At 38.2% G+C, this 20701-nt stretch overlaps 1 protein-coding gene across 1 annotated transcript in view; it reads right to left on the bottom strand.

Moving 5' to 3' along the window:
- ALG6 (ALG6 alpha-1,3-glucosyltransferase) overlaps positions 1–20138 on the bottom strand; it is a 56135-nt gene extending 35997 nt beyond the window's left edge. Inside the window, 3 exon segments of the mRNA XM_005899846.3 lie at positions 389–473; positions 17028–17304; positions 20011–20138. Coding sequence (XP_005899908.1) covers positions 389–473; positions 17028–17109 — 167 coding nt within the window. The 5' untranslated portion in view covers positions 17110–17304; positions 20011–20138.
- Between the last annotated feature and the right edge of the window lie 563 nt (positions 20139–20701).

Here is a 20701-nt window from a genome sequence, read left to right on the forward strand (position 1 = left end):
ACTCAAACATCTACATTCTTCATCACTAAGCTACTGCTTCTTTACATCTCATACGTTCCTAACAGAGAAACTTTGAGGAACCACCAAAAGAAATATTCTAAGCCCATAAACTTTCACAGTTTATATCCTGAGGAGCTTTCATGGCATACAGTGTCCTATCCTTAAAGTTCTAGTTTTGTATCATATTCCAGCTGGTAGTTGAGTATATGGTAACTTTCAGGAGGATAAAATTTCAAAATGAGCTGACAATATACAGGGTAACATATGTGACTTCAGTAAATAGGAAGAGGATGCTAAAGATGAAGAAACAGAGTATTTTCCTTTTAAGTAATTTCAAATAATCTACATTAACTGACTGATAATAAAATCAAGTTAAAATTATCCATACCATTGTTTGATGGGTAAATTAAAAGTAATCTCTTGCCAGTGTCTCTGAGCTTCATAATCACCAAACATAGGGGGCTTTCCAGCACCTAAAATAATAAGGAAAACAAAGCAAAATAAATTTATACTTCAATTATCATTGTCTTACGGCGATCACATTCAAGGAATGAGGAAGGGCAGACACTGAGGTGACAACTGGGATAATGTTAGGGGAGCGCATGAAGCTGAGTGGGAACCAATAGGTGTTCACTGCAGAGCACTCACCTTATGAGCTCCACTGCCTTCCTTTGCCCTAATAAACAAAACAGAACTTCCTGTCCCACTGTCAGCTACATAAGCTTTTTAAATTAGCATTTTCTGTTTAAAAGAAAGCCAATTTGTGTTTATTTTCAACTCCCCTCCCCGGTATTTAGAGTATATAAGTACCTCCCTTAACACAATCAATATAAATTTCCCAAAGTTGCTTGTAAATTGGAATTTTGTAACTCCAGTTCACTGAAAGACTCAGTATTTTTCTTAAATGGTAAAAAATTCTATAAAGCAAAGAATCTTTAAAAAAATATATATATATATATAGTATACTAGTGATTTTATTTCCTCATGAAAATTTTCTAAACTATAAAGATAGTATAGATGGAAGAAAAGGACACAGAAGTGACTTCAAAAGTCAGAGATGAGGTCTGAATTGTGGCCCTGCTAGCACACTGAGTGACACTGTGTCCCGGAGCAAATGACCTTAGCTCTCTAAGCCTCAGCACATTAAAAACAGAATCAATACTATCACACCTAAAGGACTGCTGGAATAAAGAAGATAATGAACATAAAATGCTCTGTGTAGTACCTGGTACACATAAACATTCAATAAATATTAACACTAATTAGGTTTCTTTTATTTTTATTTTTTTTGGCCATGCCGTGCAGCATGTGGGATCTTAGTTCTCTGACCAGGGATGGAACCCACACCCTATGGGCTAGAAGCACCCAGTCTTGACCACTAGACCACCAGGGAAATCCTTTACTTAGTTTTTAATTAACCAGTTGATAATACTAATCACAAGATATCCAAGTTTATTTTTACTTCATGAGAAACACTGTAAACTATACTGTCCAATAAGTATCATAAAACAATTGTAATAACATATGTCTATAATTTACAAAGAGCTTTTATAAACTAACTATAATAACTTAAGGTCAAGTATAGAACCAAAAACCAAAGACATTGATTAGGTCAGGGTTTGATGTCAAATGAATTATATTAAAAACTGCCAGTTTATAGTTAACTTCTAAATTGCAAATAAGGGATAATAGATCTTTAATAACTATCAATAGACAGTGTCTACTACATGCCAAATACAACAATGAAGTAGGGATTATTATCATCCCCAGTTCATAGCTGGCAAACTGGAAACAGGGTCACCGAGGTAATGAGTAGCACAGTCTGGTCTGGAACCCAGGCAGACCGGCTCCGTAATTCATGTTCCTAGCTCCTGTTGTGTATTGCCTCACAACTTGGTTAAGTTGTTGCCTCAACAACTAGGTTCTTAACCCTAAATCATTTTACATGACATAAAGGTAATTCCACTTAGTAAATAGTAAACAAACCACTCTTTAGCTAGCAGTTGATTACAAAATTTTATGAGAAAGCCCGAATAGGTACAGTACAGACACAGGTTTCTCAATCAGCAAGTAAAAAAATCACATGTAGTCATATATTCATTAATCCATTGGGAAGGTGTACCACACTGGTGAAGGACATATTATCACTTTTTACTCTAACCCAGATATTCTCTAGCTTTGAAACACAATACTAAGTAGATTTTTTGCATTTTAACAGCCATATTATACCACTATTCCTTAAATGCTAACATCTCCATCAAGGAGATACTCCCTATAATCATGGGGAAAGCAGATTAACATCTCCAAAGGGTATACACAGTGAGTGACTGCCACAAAGAACTGCCCACAGTAGAGACACATGGATACACACACAAAAACCTACCCCTGTCTCTCTCTCTTGGAAAGTACTATGTCTTGTTCATTTTTGCTTTCTCCGGATGTAATTGCACCTAGCAGATTCTCTGTGAATGATGATGTAGCAAGGATGTCAATATTATCAATATGATATAACAAGGATTTTAAGTTGAAAAAGATTTGAAATTTTGAGTCTCTGATTTTCCACTTACTAAATGTGCAACACTAAGCAGTTTGTGACAGACCAATTAATTACACCAAGGCTACTTTAACACAATGCCCATACATTGGTTCCTGCCTCAAAACATCTTTAAGTTACTATATGACATTTTGAAATTCCAAGCCTCTGTTCATGCTGCTTACTCTCTCTCCCTATTCATATAACCCTTGTTTCAACTCATATCCAACGTTTAAGAACCAGCTCAACTGCCAAATTCGCCACAAAACCTTCCCATATAAATTAAAAGCACACTGATCATTAATTATTGACTTCTCAGAAGGGCAAACTATAGACATCGTACTTATGTAGATATATAATATGGTTAGATAGCATCACTGACTCAATAGACATGAATTTGAACAAACTCCAGGAGAGAGTGAAAGACAGGGAAGCCTGGTGTGCTGCAGTCCATGGGGTCGCAGAGTTGGACATGACTTACTGACTGAACAACAACAATATATTTTAAGCATTACTCATCAAACCTCTATATTATTGTTTTATTATTCAAACAAGTGGTGAAATACTTATTTTCCTTACATGAGGCCAGGGATTCTCAGTGTGATTACGGAAAAAGAATTATTAGCAACTTCAGTAGTGAAAACATTTCTAAGTACTTAAGAGCAAAATAAAGTGCCAAGAACTTTAGATGTAATTCATTTGATCCTCAACCTATGATTTTATCAGCATTTTACTGATGAAGAGACTAAAACTCTGAAATTTTAAAATAACTTGTGCACCGTCACACAGTAAGACACAGTAACATTCAAACTCACAGGTGTTTAATCTCAGTGCCTGAGTCCTTGTCAGAGCAGAAATGATTTGAATATATATAGAATCATGAGTTGAATAAGAAATAGAAGACAAGAGACATTACAAAAAATTAACACCAAAGGAAGTGTATCAATTGTTTAGTGAACTGAAAACCTGTTACCACAATATCTCAGAGCATTATCTCCTCCTTTTGTTTACCAAATAGCATATAAAAAAAGCAGAAATCAAAATAGGTAAGTAAAGCAAGTTTTTAAAAAGGAAAAAAATTGACTTCTCATGATACTTATGTTTTCAGTATCATATATTTGGTCACATGATTATACTATTTTCTAATAGCGACCTAAATGAGAATTTTAGTTCCAGTGGACACAGAATGTGATTTTTCCAGAGTTCAAAGGAAACATATTGTGAGACATACAGTATATACTTTCAATTAAAACTTGCTCCATTAACTGAACAGAATGGGAAATTAACCTACAATTTTTTAAAAAAAGGAAAATAATTCCCCAATGAATTAACTGCATCCTTGCATGTGCATTTTATAGATGTACGTATGTACGCTGGTGGGTATGCTTCTCTTTTTAAGCATACAGCTACTGTCTATAGGAAGATAGGAATTGACTTTTATTGTTTGTTTTTCTTTGTTTTTTGGTCCACTGGGATAATAAAAGTCATAGAGAATCTTAAGTAATTTCCTATACCTGAAAAAATCCAACTATCTAGATTTTCTGAAATTGCTCTAGACTTGCGGTCAATGTGGAGGAATTTACTACCATTCTCTAACAAATAGAAGAATGGATAATGACTCTCTTTAGGGTTGAGAAACAAGTTTCTATCCAGAGTCTGACCTACTTCAATAAATTCAGCTGACACTGGCTATGAAATTAGTACTTAAGTTTTTAAAACTGCTAAAGTGCCCTTAAAGCAACCCAGAAGGACAACCCAACTGCACCTAAGGGAGCTTCACTTGGGAAGGGCAAAAAGGATTCCTTCTACTGTGATTAATTCTACAAATTCATTTACATGAAATTCAGAGTTACATAAAGAAAACATATTAATGTACATTTACAAAGCTCCAATTTTGTCTCATTCTTAGGAAAATGAGCTTAAGCACCACTTAAATGTTCATTTTATTAATTGCTGAATTGTTCAGAATTATGTAGAATTTAAAAAACAAGTAGTTTCTTTGATAACAATATGTACTAATTGCCTTTACATTGAAATTTTAAACATGCTAAGAGAAGAGAATATGGCTAAAATTTTCCCTAATAATTCCCCTTTTATATGTTCCCAGTGAGTAAGAAGAAACATTACAAATAACAATGGGTAAGCGGAGAGAAAGTATACAGTATGTGCATCTCCAAAGAAGAAATAATGGCCAAATACTAAGCAAGCTCACCTGAGCTTCCCCGCTCCAGGGTTTCCTAATTACGATCTGAAGCAAAATGAAAGCAAACTAAAATAAGCACGTTAAAAACAAACTATAATCAAAAAAGTATTTCAATTATAGAGGGAAAAAAATCTCAACAGAATCACAGATGTTACACTCTTAAGTAATTCTCCCAATCTCCAATAATACAGAAGTTTGTCACATGCGAATATTGTTAACACTCTTTACGACAGAGTTGGGAACTCTGACAGAATAACCATTTTGGCATTTCTATTTTTCTCATCTGAAAAATGATTTTAAAAAAATGTAACAACCACCTACAAAAGATGCTACAAATATTTCCATTTACAGTAATAATACTCTTCTTACAGAGTAATCCAAAAGTACTTTTGTTGGCTTTCTTAGAAGACAGTTTAAGAGTAAGATTTAACTTTTTTTGAAGTACAGTTGATTTACAATGTTGTGTAGTTTCAGGTGTACAACAAAGAGATTCAGCTATACATACATATATTCTACTTTTCCAGATTCTTTTTCCTTATAGATTATTCAAGATATTGAATATAGTTTCCTGTGCTATAAAGTATGGCCTTATTTATTATCTATTTTATACATCAGATCAGATCAGTCGCTTAGTCATGTCCGACTCTTTGCGACCCCATGAATCGCAGCAGCCAGGCCTCGCTGTCCATCACCAACTCCCGGAGTTCACTCAGACTCATGTCCATCGAGTCAGTGATGCCATCCACCCATCTCATCCTCTGTCGTCCCCTTCTCCTCTTGCCCCCAATCCCTCCCAGCATCAGAGTCTTTTCCAATAGTCAGTTCTTCGCATGAGGTGGCCAAAGTACTGGAATTTCAGCTTTAGCATCATTCCTTCCAAAGAAATCCCAGGGCTGATCTCCTTCAGAATGGACTGGTTGGATCTCCTTGCAGTCCAAAGGATTCTCAAGAGTCTTCTCCAACACCACAGTTCAAAAGCATCAATTCTTCGGCACTCAGCCTTCTTCACAGTCCAACTCTCACATCCATACATGACCACAGGAAAAACCATAGCCTTGACTAGACAAACCTTTGTTGGCAAAGTAATGTCTCTGCTTTTGAATATGCTATCTAGGTTGGTCATAACTTTCCTTCCAAGGAGTAAGTGTCTTTTAATTTCATGGCTGCAGTCACCATCTGTAGTGATTTTGGAGCCCAGAAAAATAAAGTCTGACACTGTTTCCACTGTTTCCCCATCTATTTCCCATGAAGTGATGGGACCGGATGCCATGATCTTCGTTTTCTGAATGTTGAGCTTTAAGCCAACTTTTTCACTCTCCACTTTCACTTTCATCAAGAGGCTTTTGAGTTCCTCTTCACTTTCTGTCATAAGGGTGGTGTCATCTGCATCTCTGAGGTTATTGATATTTCTCCCGGAAATCTTGATTCCAGCTTGGGTTTCTTCCAGTCCAGCGTTTCTCATGATGTACTCTGCATATAAGTTGAATAAACAGGGTGACAATACACAGCCTTGATGAACTCCTTTTCCTATTTGGAACCAGTCTGCTGTTCCATGTCCAATTCCAACTGTTGATTCCTGACCTGCATACAAATTTCTCAAGAGGCAGATCAGGTGGTCTGGTATTCCCATCTCTTTCAGAATTTTCCACAGTTTATTGTGATCCACATAGTCAAAGGCTTTGGCATAGTAGTACCTATATGATATCCCCAACCTTCTGAGTATCCCTCCACCCTTTCCCCTTTGGTAACTGTAAGTTTGTTTTCTGTGTCTGAGAGTCTGTGAGTTTTTAAATAAGTTCATTTTGATTCCACATATATATGATATCACATGATATGTCTTACATATTTCCAAAGACAACTTTTAATTGGGTTTTTCCTTAGTCCTCCATAACCCATTCCAGCTACCAAGTAACTCCCTCCTTCCATTCACTAACAAAGCTCCTAAAAGTTGCTGTCTACTTATTAATTCCAGTCATTTGTGGTCTGATAATTAGGAGGCTCACAATGGCCTCCTAGTGATCCTCTATTTTAAATTTTCATTCTATTTGACATGTCTAAAATTTGACAGTTAGCTAGTCCTTATTTTTTAAAATTCCCTGATTTCCTGGCTTCCAGGATAGTAACTTCTCTAGGCTCTAATCCTACATCGTTTCTTCTCAGTCACCTTTAATCATTTCCCCTTCTCCATGGTTAAATCTGTTTTCTCAGTGGTTAAATCTGTTTTCCTCTTGCAATAACAGACACTCCCAACTCTGTGGCTTCAACCATCATCTGTATCGACCTTTTGTAAACATCAAAATAACCTGTGGGTCTTTCAAAAATACCAATGAAACTAATTTCCTGCAACATGGCAGAAACAGAAAGTCAGAAAAAACGCCTCCAGTATAGGAAAAGTACATATTTTTAAATTATTTATTTTATATGTTATGCATATACAATTTTAATGTATGGCTGAATTAGCAGCAAAATAATAGAATTCTTTAGAGTCCAGAAACAAACAAACAACAAAAAAAAGGATAGACCCAGAAGAGTAAGCATTTGTCCTGAGGGTATCCAAACATCTTTAAGTGGCCACTACCCAAGGTACTGACCAGCTCAATGCCATGAGTAAGGAGGTAAAGCTTTGTACTTGAACAGACAGGAATTCAGTGTCAGAAAAACCTCTACTAGAATAAACCTTTGACGAGATGGTGAAGATAATATTTATCTCTAGGTTGGCTCTTAGTAGTACATGAAAAAAGAAGTCTCCCCAAAATTCCTAACCATATGCCGACACTCACCCTGTTTGGGACCTGAATTCATGTGAAGTATATGCCAAAGAAATCTTGAGATGAGAATCTGGTTTGACTTTTGCTAAAAGTGCCCAGGTACCTGGCAGGAAGCAACACAAACCCTCTGTGAAAAAATACACAGTAAACTCAGGCCTCAAAGAATTTCCACAAGATATAAGTACTAGGTAATATGAGCTCACAATTCAAAAAAATCACTAACCTCATGAAGAAACAAAGTACTATGAGCAAGAGTCATCAGAAACAAACTATGAAATCAGACGGCAGAAACTGGAATTTTCTGATAGGTAATATAAAATAAGCATGGTTAGTCTATTTAAAGACAAAACAGAACACACTGAGAGTATGCTGAGGAACAAGAGATGATCAGAAAGATCAAGAAGATACAAATAGGAAACAAGCAGAAGTTGTGGAAATTAAAAACATAATAGCTGAAATCTGAAAACTCAAATAGACAAGTAAAAAAACAGATCAAACACAATTAGAAAAGTAAAAATTAGGAAGACAGATCTGATGATTATAAAGAAAGCAGTGTGAAGACACGGTAAGATGCTAAATAAAAGCAATTATAAAGTAGAGGAAAGAATGAAAAGACCCAACATATATCTAATAAGACTTTGCACAGGGAGATTAGAAATGAGAGAGAAGAATTTGAAGAGATAACAAAATTATTCTCTGCTATACCACCTACACTTGGCACAGAGTGAGTGACCAACACATATCTGTTGAATGATTAAAAGAACAAAGATATAACATATTTCTACCAGAGTTCTACAAGAAAGAAAAAGAATGAGAAGGGACAATGGCTGAGCATTTTCTCAAGAAACAGAAGGTACAACTCCCTAGAGACAGAAATCAAAAATCCTAAGAGGATAAATTCTTTAATATTCACATGTAGATATACCACAGTGCAACTGCAGCAAGAAAGAAAAGACATACCATCTACTAAGGAAAGACAATTAAAGTGACAGCTGATGTCTGAACATCAGCAACAGAAACTAGAAAACAATGAAAGATTTTTGAAGTATTGATATTAAGAGAAAATAACTGTCAATACAGAATTCAATACCCATAAAAACTTCACAACAAAGAGGAAAATGTATTTTCAGTCAAAAATGGAGTTTGCCAACAACAGACTCTCAAAAAAACTCTTCTGAAGATGTACCTCAGGAAGAAAGAAAAGGATCTCAAAGAAAGATATACTATGTAAGACGGACAAACAAAGAAAATGAGGGTAAACCTAAGAAATATTAATTATATAAAGCAACAGTGACTAACACCTAAAATCATGAAAGAAATAAAATCTTGGGCAATAATACCATTTTAATTTGAGGCAGGAAGTAAATATTTGTAACTATAGTTAAAATGTTTCTAAGGCCCTAGCATTGTTCAAGACAGCATTATAGATTTTGTTAAGCTAATGAGTAAGTCCTGAAAGGACAAAATAAAGTATAGCCTCCAAGTCAGGAAGAGAGACAAAATGGAATTAGGGAAGGGAATTGGTTAGACAGATTTGAATCACAGGGATTCAGAGGTAGAGGGTAAAAGAATAGAAAAAGATATATCAAGCAAAAAATAAGCTAAAGAAAACTAGTAAAGCAATATTAATTTTAGAGAAACCAGACTTTAAGACAAAAGCATTACCGTAAATAAACAAGGACATGACAGTGATGTCATAAAATTCAACTCACAAGGAAAAAAATTCTAAATCACCTAATTATACTGATTCAAAATATTCAAAAGGAAATTGACAAAACTACAAAAAGAAACTGCCACTCTCTCAATAACTGGTAGATCAATTTGGCAAAATAAGAAAATAAAAAAAACTGCATCAGAACATTGAGTAAATGGGTATATGCAGATTATTGAACTGGAGAATATATACATATTAAGCACACAGAGCATTTAAAAAAATTGATCACATACTAGCCCAAGTTTCAACACATTTCAAAGAATTAGTCCCATACATAAAGACTCTCTTTCTGTTGTTATTTTCTACTATACAATTAAATTTAAAATATCAAAGAGATCATTGTTAAAGCCTAAATATTTAAAAATTTTTAAATATACTTTCAAATTATTCATGAGTCAAAGCAAAATCACAATAGAAAGTACAAAATATTACCTCTAGGGTGGTACTTGAAAGAAAATGTATAGCCTAAATGACTTAATTAGAAAGAAATGACTGAAACTTAATAAGCTAAAGCATGTGCTAAACAGCTAATGTAAGAATAAAGCCAAGCATACTACTGAGAGGATAAGAAAAGCTCAAATTAATTTTTTGAAAACACTAATAAAATCAATAAATGTCTAGTAAGGCTGATTTTTTAAAATGAATCAACATAAACCATATCTGAAATGAAAAAGGAACCATAACTAGTTATACAGGAAAGATATAAAAAGTAAGAAAACATAATAATTTATATCAATATATTTTATTTTTTATTTTAATTTTTATTGGAGTATAGTTGATTTACCGTGTTGTATTACTTTCTGTTGCATAGCAAAGTGAATAAGTTATACATATACATATATATATATATCCACTCTTTTTTAGATTCTTTTTCCATATAGGTTATTACAGAGTATTGAATAGAGTCCCCTAAGCTATACAGTAGGTCCTCAATAGTTCTCTCTTTTATATATAGTAGAGTGTATATGTCAACCCCCGTCTCCCAATTTATCCCTCTCCGTCTAGTCAAGGCTATGGTTTTTCCAGTGGTCATGTATGGATGTGAGAGTTGGACCATAAAGAAAGTTGAACACAGAATTAATGCTTTTGAACTGTGGGGTTGGAGAAGACTCTTGAAAGTCCCTTGGACTGCAAGGAGATCCAACAGCCCATCCTAAAGGAGATCAGTCCTAGGTGTTCATTGGAGGGACTGTTGTTGAAGCTGAAACTCCAATACTTTGGCCACCTGATGCGAAGAGCTGACTCATTTGAAAAGACCCTGATGCTGGGAAAGATTGAGGGCAGGAGGAGAAGGGGACGACAGAGGATGAGATGGTTGGATGGTATCACCAACACAATGGACATGGGTTTGGGTGGACTCTGGGAATTGGTGATGGACAGGGAGGCCTGGTGTGCTGTGGTTCATGGGGTCGCAAAGAGTCGGACACAACTGAGCGACTGAACTGAACTGAACTGAACGACACATTTTGGGGCTTCCCTGATAGCTCAGTTGGTAAAGAATCCGCCTGCAATGCAGGAGACCCCAGTTTGATTCCTAGTTTGGGAAGATCCCCTAGGGAAGGAACAGGCTACCCACTCCAGTATTCCTGGGCTTCCCTTGTGGCTTAGCTGGTAAAGAATCACCTGCAATGCGTGAGACCGGGGTTCAATCCCTGGATTGGGAAGATCCCCTGGAAAAGGGAAAGTCTATCCACTCCAGTAGTCCATGGGGTCACAAAGAATCAGACACCACTGAGCGACTTTCACAACACATTTTAAAACTCAGTTGAAATGGGCAAATTCTTAGAAAAATATAAATTATAAAATAAATCAAAAAGAAACAGAAAGCCCAAATGTTCTATAACCATTAAGGAAGTTAAATCACTGAATATTTTCCCACAAAGAGAATTTTAGACCCAAAGAGTTTTTTTAGCAAGTTCTAGCCAAGCATTTAAACTACAGACAATTCCATGGGACTTCCCTGGTGTTTCCACAGGACTGTACTTCCACTGCAGTGGGGCACAGGTTCAATCCCTAGTCAGGAAACTAGAACCCTACAAGCCACATGGCACAGCCAAAAAAATAATAAATGAATCACAAACAATTTCAATTCTGAATACTATTCCCGATTGTAGGAAAAGAGGGTATGCGCCCTAATTCATTTTATGTGGCTAGCTGGCTAGCATATCCTTGATAAATTTGACAAAGGAATTTCAAAAAGTAAAACTGTAAGCCAATTTTATTTGTGAGCATGGATGATAAAATCATAAATAATTAATAAGCCAATCTGCAATATACTTTTTAAAAAAGGTACTATATCACAAATAGAGTTATGCCAGGAATGCAAGGTTGGTTCAATGCTAGAAAGAACAAATGATAAATTAAAAGCACCTGTTAAATTTAAGAACAAGATAAAGATGCCTGAATCATTACTTCAACACTGTAATAAACTACTAGAATTAAGAAGACAAGAAAAACGAAAGAAAAAGGATAGGGAGTAAAAAAGAGGAAATAATACTCTAATTCACAGATCACTTTTTTTCAATACATAAGTTTCAAAACATGGGCTTCCCTTGTGGCTCAGCTAGTAAAGAATCCACCTGCAATGTGGGAGTCCTGGGTTCGATCCCTGGGTTGGGATGATCCCCTGGAAAAGGGAAAGGCTACCCACTCCAATATTCTGGCCTGGAGAATTCCAGGGACTATATAGTCCATGGGGTCACAAAGAGTCAGACATGACTGAGCAACTTTCACTTCACTTTAAAACATACTTCAGATAAATTATCATTTTTGGAAGGTTGCCAAATATTAACAAATCAACCACATTTTCATTCCCCTGGAACAGACATTTAGATAAGCAATTTTTTAAAAGATACTATCTACAATGGGGAGGGAAAAAATATATAGGATATCTAGCAATACACCTAAGAAAAGATAAGTAAAACTTTCACGTATAAAACTATAAAATTTCGTTGAAAAACATTAAAGATTTAAATAAATGGAGAAACATACCATCTTAATGAATTAGAAGCCTTACTATGTTAATGATTGCCAATTCACCCAAATTAATCAATGGTATAGTATATAACTCCAATTAAAATCCAAACAGAGTTTTTCATAGGACTTTAACAATCTGATTTTTTTAAAAAACATATACGAGGAATTCCCTGATGGTCCAGTGAGTAAAGACTTGGCACTTTCACTGCTGTGGCTCCGGTTCAATCCCTGGTATTGGGAACTAAGACCCCATAGAGCAGAGTCAAAGCACTGACTATGGAATAAAATATTTTTGAGTTACAGTTGTCATTTATCAGTTGTCTCATTTTCCATTTGTAAGTTAGAAATAATACCTATCTTCAGTGGTTGTGATATTAAGGAAAGTACTCAATGTCTAGCATTTGGTAAATACTTAGAAAATAGTAACTCTACCTCTATTATTATGATTGTCTCATTTGTCTCTTTACATCCAACTTTCTTCCTACAATCGTTTTTCATGATAATAAAATAGTAAAAAATAAGTTATTTTTCTACAACACAGCTAACTACATAGCCAAATCTCCAGCCATGCCTCCCTATCCTTTCTTTCCTTCTTTTTATGCTATCTAATACCAAATACTTTCTGTGAGTATGGATTCACTGTGTCTGCCCTCTGATGCCCTCTTGCAACACCTACCATCTTACTTGGGTTTCTCTTACCTTGGGTGTGGGGTATCTCTTCATGGCTGCTCCCAGCAAAGCGCAGCCGCTGCTCCTTACCTTGGAAGAGGGGTATCTCCTCACCGCCGCCCTTCCTTACCACAGCCTTGTCTAACTCAATGAAAATAAGCCATGCCCGTGGGGCCACCCAAGACGGGCGGGTCATGGTGGAGAGATCTGACAGGATGTGGTCCACTGGAGAAGGGAATGGCAAACCACTTCAGTATTGCCTTGAGAATCCCATGAACAGTATGAAAAGGCAAAATGATAGGATACTGAAAGAGGAACTCCCCAGGTCAGTAGGGGCCCAAGATGCTACTGGAGATCAGTGGAGAAATAATTCCAGAAAGAATGAAGGGATGGAGCCAAAGCAAAAAGAATACCCAGCTGTGGATGTGACTGGTGAAAGAAGCAAGGTCCAAAGCTGTAAAGAGCAATATTGCATAGGAACCTGGAATGTCAGGTCCATGAATGAAGGCAAAATTGAAGTGGTCAAACAAAAGATGGCAAGAGTGAATGTCGACATTCTAGGAATCAGCGAACTCAAATGGACTGGAATGGGTGAATTTAACTCAGATGACCATTATACCTACTACTGCGGGCAGGAATCCCTCAGAAGAAATGGACTAGCCATCACGGTCAACAAAAGAGTCTGAAATGCAGTACTTGGATGCAATCTCAAAAATGACAGAATGATCTCTGTTCGTTTCCAAGGCAAACCATTCAATATCACAGTAATCCAAGTCTATGCCCCAACCAGTAATGCTGAGGAAGCTGAAGTTGAACGGTTCTAGGAAGACCTACAAGACCTTTTAGAACTAACACACAAAACAGATGTCCTTTTCATTATAGGGGACTGGAATGCAAAAGTAGAAGTCAAGAAACACCTGGAGTAACAGGCAAATTTGGCCTTGGAATACAGAATGAAGCAGGGCAAAGACTAATAGAGTTTTGCCAAGAGAATGCACTGGTCATAGCAAACACCCACTTCCAACAACACAAGAGAAGACTCTACACATGGACATCACCAGATGGTCAACACCGAAATCAGATTGATTATATTCTTTGCAGCCAAAGATGGAGAAGCTCTATACAGTCAACAAAAACAAGACCAGGAGCTGACTGTGGCTCAGATCATGAACTCCTTATTACCAAATTCAGACTTAAATTGGTGAAAGTAGGGAAAACCAATACACCATTCAAGTATGATCTTAATCAAATCCCTTATGATTATACAGTGGAAGTGAGAAATAGATATAAGGGCCTAGATCTGATAGATAGAGTGCCGGATGAACTATGAAATGAGGTTCGTGACACTGTACAGGAGACAGGGATCAAGACCATTCCCATGGAAAAGAAATGCAAAAAAGCAAAATGGCTGTCTGGGGAGGCCATACAAATAGCTGTGAAAAGAAGAGAAGCAAAAAGCAAAGGAGAAAAGGAAAGATATAAGCATCTGAATGCAGAGTTCCAAAGAATAGCAAGAAGAGATAAGAAAGCCTTCCTCAGTGATCAGTGCAAAGAAATAGAGGAAAACAACAGAATGGGAAAGACTAGAGATCTCTTCAAGAAAATTAGAGGTACCAAGGGGACATTTCATCCAAAGATGGGCTTGATAAAGGACAGAAATGGTATGGACCTAACAGAAGCAGAAGATATTAAGAAGAGGTGGCAAGAATACACAGAAGAACTGTACAAAAAGATCTTCACGACCCAGATAATCACGACGGTGTGATCACTCACCTAGAACCAGATATCCTGGAATGTGAAGTCAAGTGGGCCTTAGAAAGCATCACTACGAACAAAGCTAGTGGAGGTAATGGAATTCCAGTTGAGCTATTTCAAATCCTGAAAGATGATGCTGTGAAAGTGCTGCACTCAATATGCCAGCAAATTTGGAAAACTCAGCAGTGGCCACAGGACTGGAAAAGGTCAGTTTTCATTCCAATCCCAAAGAAAGGCAATGCCAAAGAATGCTCAAATTACCGCACAATTGCACTCATCTCACATGCTAGTAAAGTAATGCTCAAAATTCTCCAATCCAGGCTTCAGCAATACGTGAACCGTAAACTTCCTGATGTTCAAGCTGGTTTTAGAAAAGGCAGAGGAACCAGAGATCAAATTGCCAACATCCGCTGGATCATGGAAAAGCAAAAGAGTTCCAGAAAAACATCTATTTCTGCTTTATTGACTATTGCAAAGCCTTTGACTGTGTGGGTCACAATAAACTGTGGAAAATTCTGAAAGAGATGGGAATACCAGACCACCTCACCTGCCTCTTAAAAAATCTGTATGCAGGTCAGGAAGCAACAGTTAGAACTGGACATGGAACAACAGACTGGTTCCAAATAGGAAAAGGAGTTCGTCAAGGCTGTATGTTATCACCCTGCTTATTTAACTTATATGCAGAGGACATCATGAGAAACGCTGGACTGGAAGAAACACAAGCTGGAATCAAGACTGCCGGGAGAAATATCAATAACCTCTGACATTCAGATGACACCACCCTTATGGCAGAAAGCAAAGAAGAACTAAAGAGCTTCTTGATGAAACTAAAAGAGGAGAGTGAAAAAGTTGGCTTAAAGTTCAACATTCAGAAAACTAAGATCATGGCATCTGGTCCCATCACTTCATGGCAAATAGATGGGGAAACAGTGGAAACAGTGACAGACTTTATTTTGGGGGGCTCCAAAATCACTGCAGGTGGTAACTGCAGCCATGAAATTAAAAGATGCTTGCTCCTTGAAAAAAGTTATGACCAACCTAGACAGCATATTAAAAAGCAGAGACATTACTTTGCCAACAAAGGTCTGGCTATTCAAGGCTATGGTTTTTTCAGTAGTCATGTATGGATGTGAGAGTTAGACTATAAAGAAAGCTGAGTGCCCAAGAATTGATGCTTTTGAACTGTGGTGTTGGAGAAGACTCTTGAGAGTCCCTTGAACTGCAAGGAGATCATACCAGTCCATCCTAAAGGAAATTAGTCCTGAATATTCATTGGAAGGATTGATGCAGAAGCTGAAACTCCAATACTTTGGCCACCTGATGCGAAGAACTGATTCATTTGAAAAGACCCTGATGCTGCAAAAGATTGAAGGCAGGAGGAGAAGGGGATGACAGAGGATGAGATGGTGTGGATGGCATCACCTACTCGAAGGACGTGAGTTTGAGTAAACTCCGGGAGTTGGTGATGGACAGGGAGGCCTGGTGTGCTGCACTCCACTATGGGGTTGCAAAGAGTTGGACACAACTGAGCGACTGAACTGAAGTGATTGTGACTACTTATCTACTAAAATGGAGACCCCTTTAAGTATTAGATATTCACCTTAAATTTCTAGCCCTTAGCATAGTGCCTGGATAGGAGAAGTATTAAATAAATACTCACAAGGTTAAATTTAATCCCACCCCCAATCTCCAGGACCAGACTCCATTAATCCCACCCCCACTCCATTTCTCTCACATCATTCTCAATCTTATTCTCCACTGCTGTCTTCCTTTCAAGGTAGTAATATGCCTTCTCTACCCTGGGCTTTCCAGGTGGCATTAGTGGTAAAGAACCTGCCTGCCAATGCAGGAGACGTAACAGACTCAGGTTTGATCCCTGGGTCAGGAGGATCCCCTGGAGGAGGACATGGCAACCTATTCCAGTATCTTTGTCTGGAGAATTCAATGGACAGAGGAGCCTGGCAGGCTACAGTCTATAGCATCGCAAAGAGTCAGACACAAGTGAAGGAACTTAGCATGCATATAAAAGCCTTCTCTACCCTAAACAAACAAAAAAGCCTTCTTTGATTCTGCTCCCTCTTTGAAATACTAGCTCATTTCTCTCTTCAACAGCTAAGAGATAACTGTTTCTCAATTTGTCTTCTTCCCAGTTAGAATACATCTTTCTTTTCTCATATTACAAAGCCTGTGCTTCTATTTAGCTCTTATACAAATTCTATTTATTAGCCTTAGATGTTTAAGTGCCTTTTCTTGACTACACTAATAAAACCTGAAATTCTTCTCTGTCTCGGTCAGAAAACTATAAACTGTTACCAAAAACAAAAAACCTCAAAAAACAGACAAAAAAAAAAAAACAGACAAAAAGAAAGATTCAAAAAAAATTCACCTATTAAATGAAAAATGTGTTACCTGAGTAAGAATTAAGAGAAACTGTCCACCGTACTGTTAGTCCTAGTAAGACTGCAGCTGTCATCAAGTACCATTTCTCCATATTTTTTCTTTGAATTCAGGAAGAGGAAAAAAATACAGGAATACTAATACAGGAATACTTTTAACATGCAGTCAATCACTTCTTTTCTTGATCAGAGAAATATTATCAATTATTTGGAATTAGGAGTTTGAGAGGATTTTAATTGATGCTTCGTTTCCAGTTAAACATTGATTTTTATCTCTAGGAAGAAGTAGCCTGCAGGGAAAACAAAAAAAGATACCAAGATTTAGCTGAGCATAGTGCCCAAACAACAAACATTAAACCAAAGAGAAAGACGGAGAAATGGGGGAAGGGGACAGTCAAAGAAAACAGATAATTTTAAGTTCCTTATTCCTAGTCCTCCAGTCAGGAAATGAACCTCAAAAGATTAGCTCTCCGGGACCTCCCTGGTGGTCCAGTGGTTAAGAGTCCATGCTCTCAATGCAGGGGATTCGAGTTTGATCCCTGGTCCTTGGGGAACTAAGATTCCATTTGCCAATCGGTGAGGCCAAAAATAAAATAAAGGAAATTTAGAGAAACTAGGACTTGCTAGATTAGAAAATAAAACAGTTTCATACTCAAAAGATTAATCAATTAATTAATTCAGGCAATTCCCTCATGGTCTAGTGGTGAGGGCTCCATGCTTTCATTGCCAAGGGTACAGGTTCAATCCCTGGTCAGGAATTAAGAAACCACAAGCTATGCAGTGCTAAATTTTAGGGGAAAATTGGCACATTTAAAAGTATTTTTCTTACTTAAAAATAGCAAGGAACAACTCTAGAATTAATAAGTCTAGCATCTCAGTAAGTTAGAATGACTCGAAGCATTTAATAAGGCTATGTGAATGTATTATTCAAATTTTATTTATACAAATTCCCTTTTTCTTTCCTCCCTCTTACTGCATCCACCTTTGATCATTTCATTGATCACAAGATATTCTACAAGAGGCAAGGGAGGAGGAAAAATGAAAATAAATCAGTTTCTCACATTGATTCCAGGTTTGACACAGTTTATGGGCCATTATAAACTTTTCAAATCCTTTTTGTGTGTGTGTGTATGTGTAATAAAAGTTTTATTAAAGTATAAAGGAGATAGAGAAAGCTTCTGACATAGGCATCAGAAGGGGGCAGAAAGAGTACCCTCAAATCCTTTTCTAATCCAACTCAAAAAGCCCCTTTTAACGTGTTGCACTATATATTCCAGAATTGCAACACAACACTCTATTTCCTGCAGAGATATCAAGTTTAAAATTGATTTTACAAATGCTAAGTCCTGGATTTAAAAATCCATAACTTAACTGATATTCCATTGTCGAAATTTTAATCAGTAATACAACCAAGTTAAATGAATTATCCACAGTTCCAGATGATCATATTTAAATAACAAAAATAAGACAAAATCAATGACCCTTAATAATCATAATGAACTTTAAAAAAAAGAATAACAATGCTTAACTAATAATACGCTGATCAAGTTTTTTGTTTGTTTGCTTTCTGGCCTCACCAAAGGGCTTGTGGGATCTCACTTCCCCAACCAGGGACTAAACCCAGGCAATGGCAATGAAAGCCGGAAATCCTAACCATTAGGCCACCAGGGACCTCCCTGATCAAGTTTATTAAGAACACAATGGCGGAACTGCTGACAGATGAAAGGATCATATCCAAAAGATTTAGACAACATCTATGATGGGTCAAATCTAACTCCAGAAATCATTGCAGGGATAATAAATTCAAAGTTCTGCACTTAAACGTCAAAAAAAAACCCAAAAAACTGCTTGAGTACTGAAAGGGAGGCAACAGATAACAGATCAGCTCTGGATGGACCCAGATGACCCTGATGACCAGTGTTAGATTAAATATTAGGAAAACTTTTCTAACACCTAGAGTTGTCCAAAAATTAAATGAGCTTCTTCTTAAGAAAGGAGTTACTCTTTCAAAGGCTCAAACAAGGACTTCCCTGGTGGTCCAGTGGCTAAAATTCTGCACTCCAGATGCAAGTGACCCAGGTTCGATCCCTGGTCAGGGAACGAGATCCCACATGTTGCTTCCTGATTTAAGTGGTTGTTAAAAGATGTGTTTACTTAATGATAAATCAGTTAAAATTTATGATTTGTGGACAGTATTTTCTTTTACATGTTATAATAAAAGTTACAAAGGAAATAACATTTATTTGTCAACTAGAATATAAGCTCCAAGCAAGCAGGGATCCTCCTATCTTAGCCGCTGCCCAGTTCCCTGCTCATAGAACAAGGCTGGTACAGAGCAGGTAACTCAAAAGTATCTGCTGAATGGAGATCTTCGGGTGAAGAAGGGAGGTACCTAATTGTACTGAGTCCTTTGTGGTTTAAAGATATTATCATATGAAATTCTTAACCGATCTGTTCTCCTAGAACAGTAAAAAGGGTTGTTTTTGTTTTCTGTTTTATTTTACTATTTTTCCTTTCTGTACAACAAAAAGTACAGTAGCTTCCTAACCCATTCTCGCGGGCAGCAGAGAATTCTTCTGTCCCAGTTTACCCAGAGGGTGCGTCTCAGCAGAAAAAATGTCTGTCGTCCACGTCCCAGGGCCAAACTTGTTCCTTTCGGTGCGAAAAGGTCCCTCCCCCAGGTGAACAGCACAGCCAGGGAGTGTTGCTATCCCAGGAGAGGACATCTCGCCAAAGAGCCCCCTCTTGGTGTGTCTGCCCCTTTCTCCGGCGGGCCGGACCCTCAGGACCGCAGGAACAAGGGTGCCAAGCTTTCCAGTCCAGGATACCCTCCATGATCACCGCATCCCCCACCCGGCCCCCAGTCGAGCCTGCGGGCGGGACTGAGGAGGCTTCGCTTCCCCAGAGCGGAGCGGAGCCGGGAGCCAGACAGCCAAGCCCCAGGCCCTACCCCCTCCCTCCAAGCGCCCCAGAATTCCAGGGACCCGGCCTCTTACCCCACCGCTCTCCGAACGTAGGGATTCGCGCCGCAGCAGGTTTCAGGAAGGCGCCTGCGCGCTCGCCCCCGCGGCGAAGAGCCCTGCCGGCCTGCCTTCCGCGTCCGCGTACTCGCGCACCGTCCGCGTGCCCGGAGCGGGAGCGAGCCCGTCGAGCGTGTGGGGAGGGGCGGGGAAAAGGCGCGGAGCGGAGAAGGCGGGCTTCGGAGGCGAAGCACGAGCCGCTGGAATCCGAGAGGCCTGGTGTCTGGGTGAGGCTTGGGGCAGGTGGAAAGCCCCTTGCTCTTCTTTCCTGGGATCGTGGCCAAGGCCTGAGCGGCTGCTTAGTCCACGGATTCCTGTTAGGGGAGCGTCCTGGCGCGCTTCACACAGTGGACAACCCATGGCTAGTCCTCACCAACGAGCAGGAGATCTTCCTCTGGACCTATGCCCTTGAGGAGCCAGAAAGCCAATGGGCTTTACTTTCTTCAGGCTGCATGCCTGCAGAGAAGTAGGTATTAAGCTGGGAAGCCACTTCATGGAGGAAATAGTATTGAACTCCAGGCATCTTCAAGAAACTGTGGGGGATGCTAAAGAACAGCCTTGCCCTCCAGTAGGCATCACACCTTCCCCATCAAGCAGCTTGGACCGCATATTCCCAAACTTGCAAATAATAACCACATTCCCTTACTTTGGTCAGGGAAATGCCCTC

The sequence above is a fragment of the Bos mutus genome, chromosome 3 (genome assembly GCF_027580195.1).
Source record: "Bos mutus isolate GX-2022 chromosome 3, NWIPB_WYAK_1.1, whole genome shotgun sequence".
In the NCBI taxonomy this organism is placed as follows: domain Eukaryota; kingdom Metazoa; phylum Chordata; class Mammalia; order Artiodactyla; family Bovidae; genus Bos; species Bos mutus.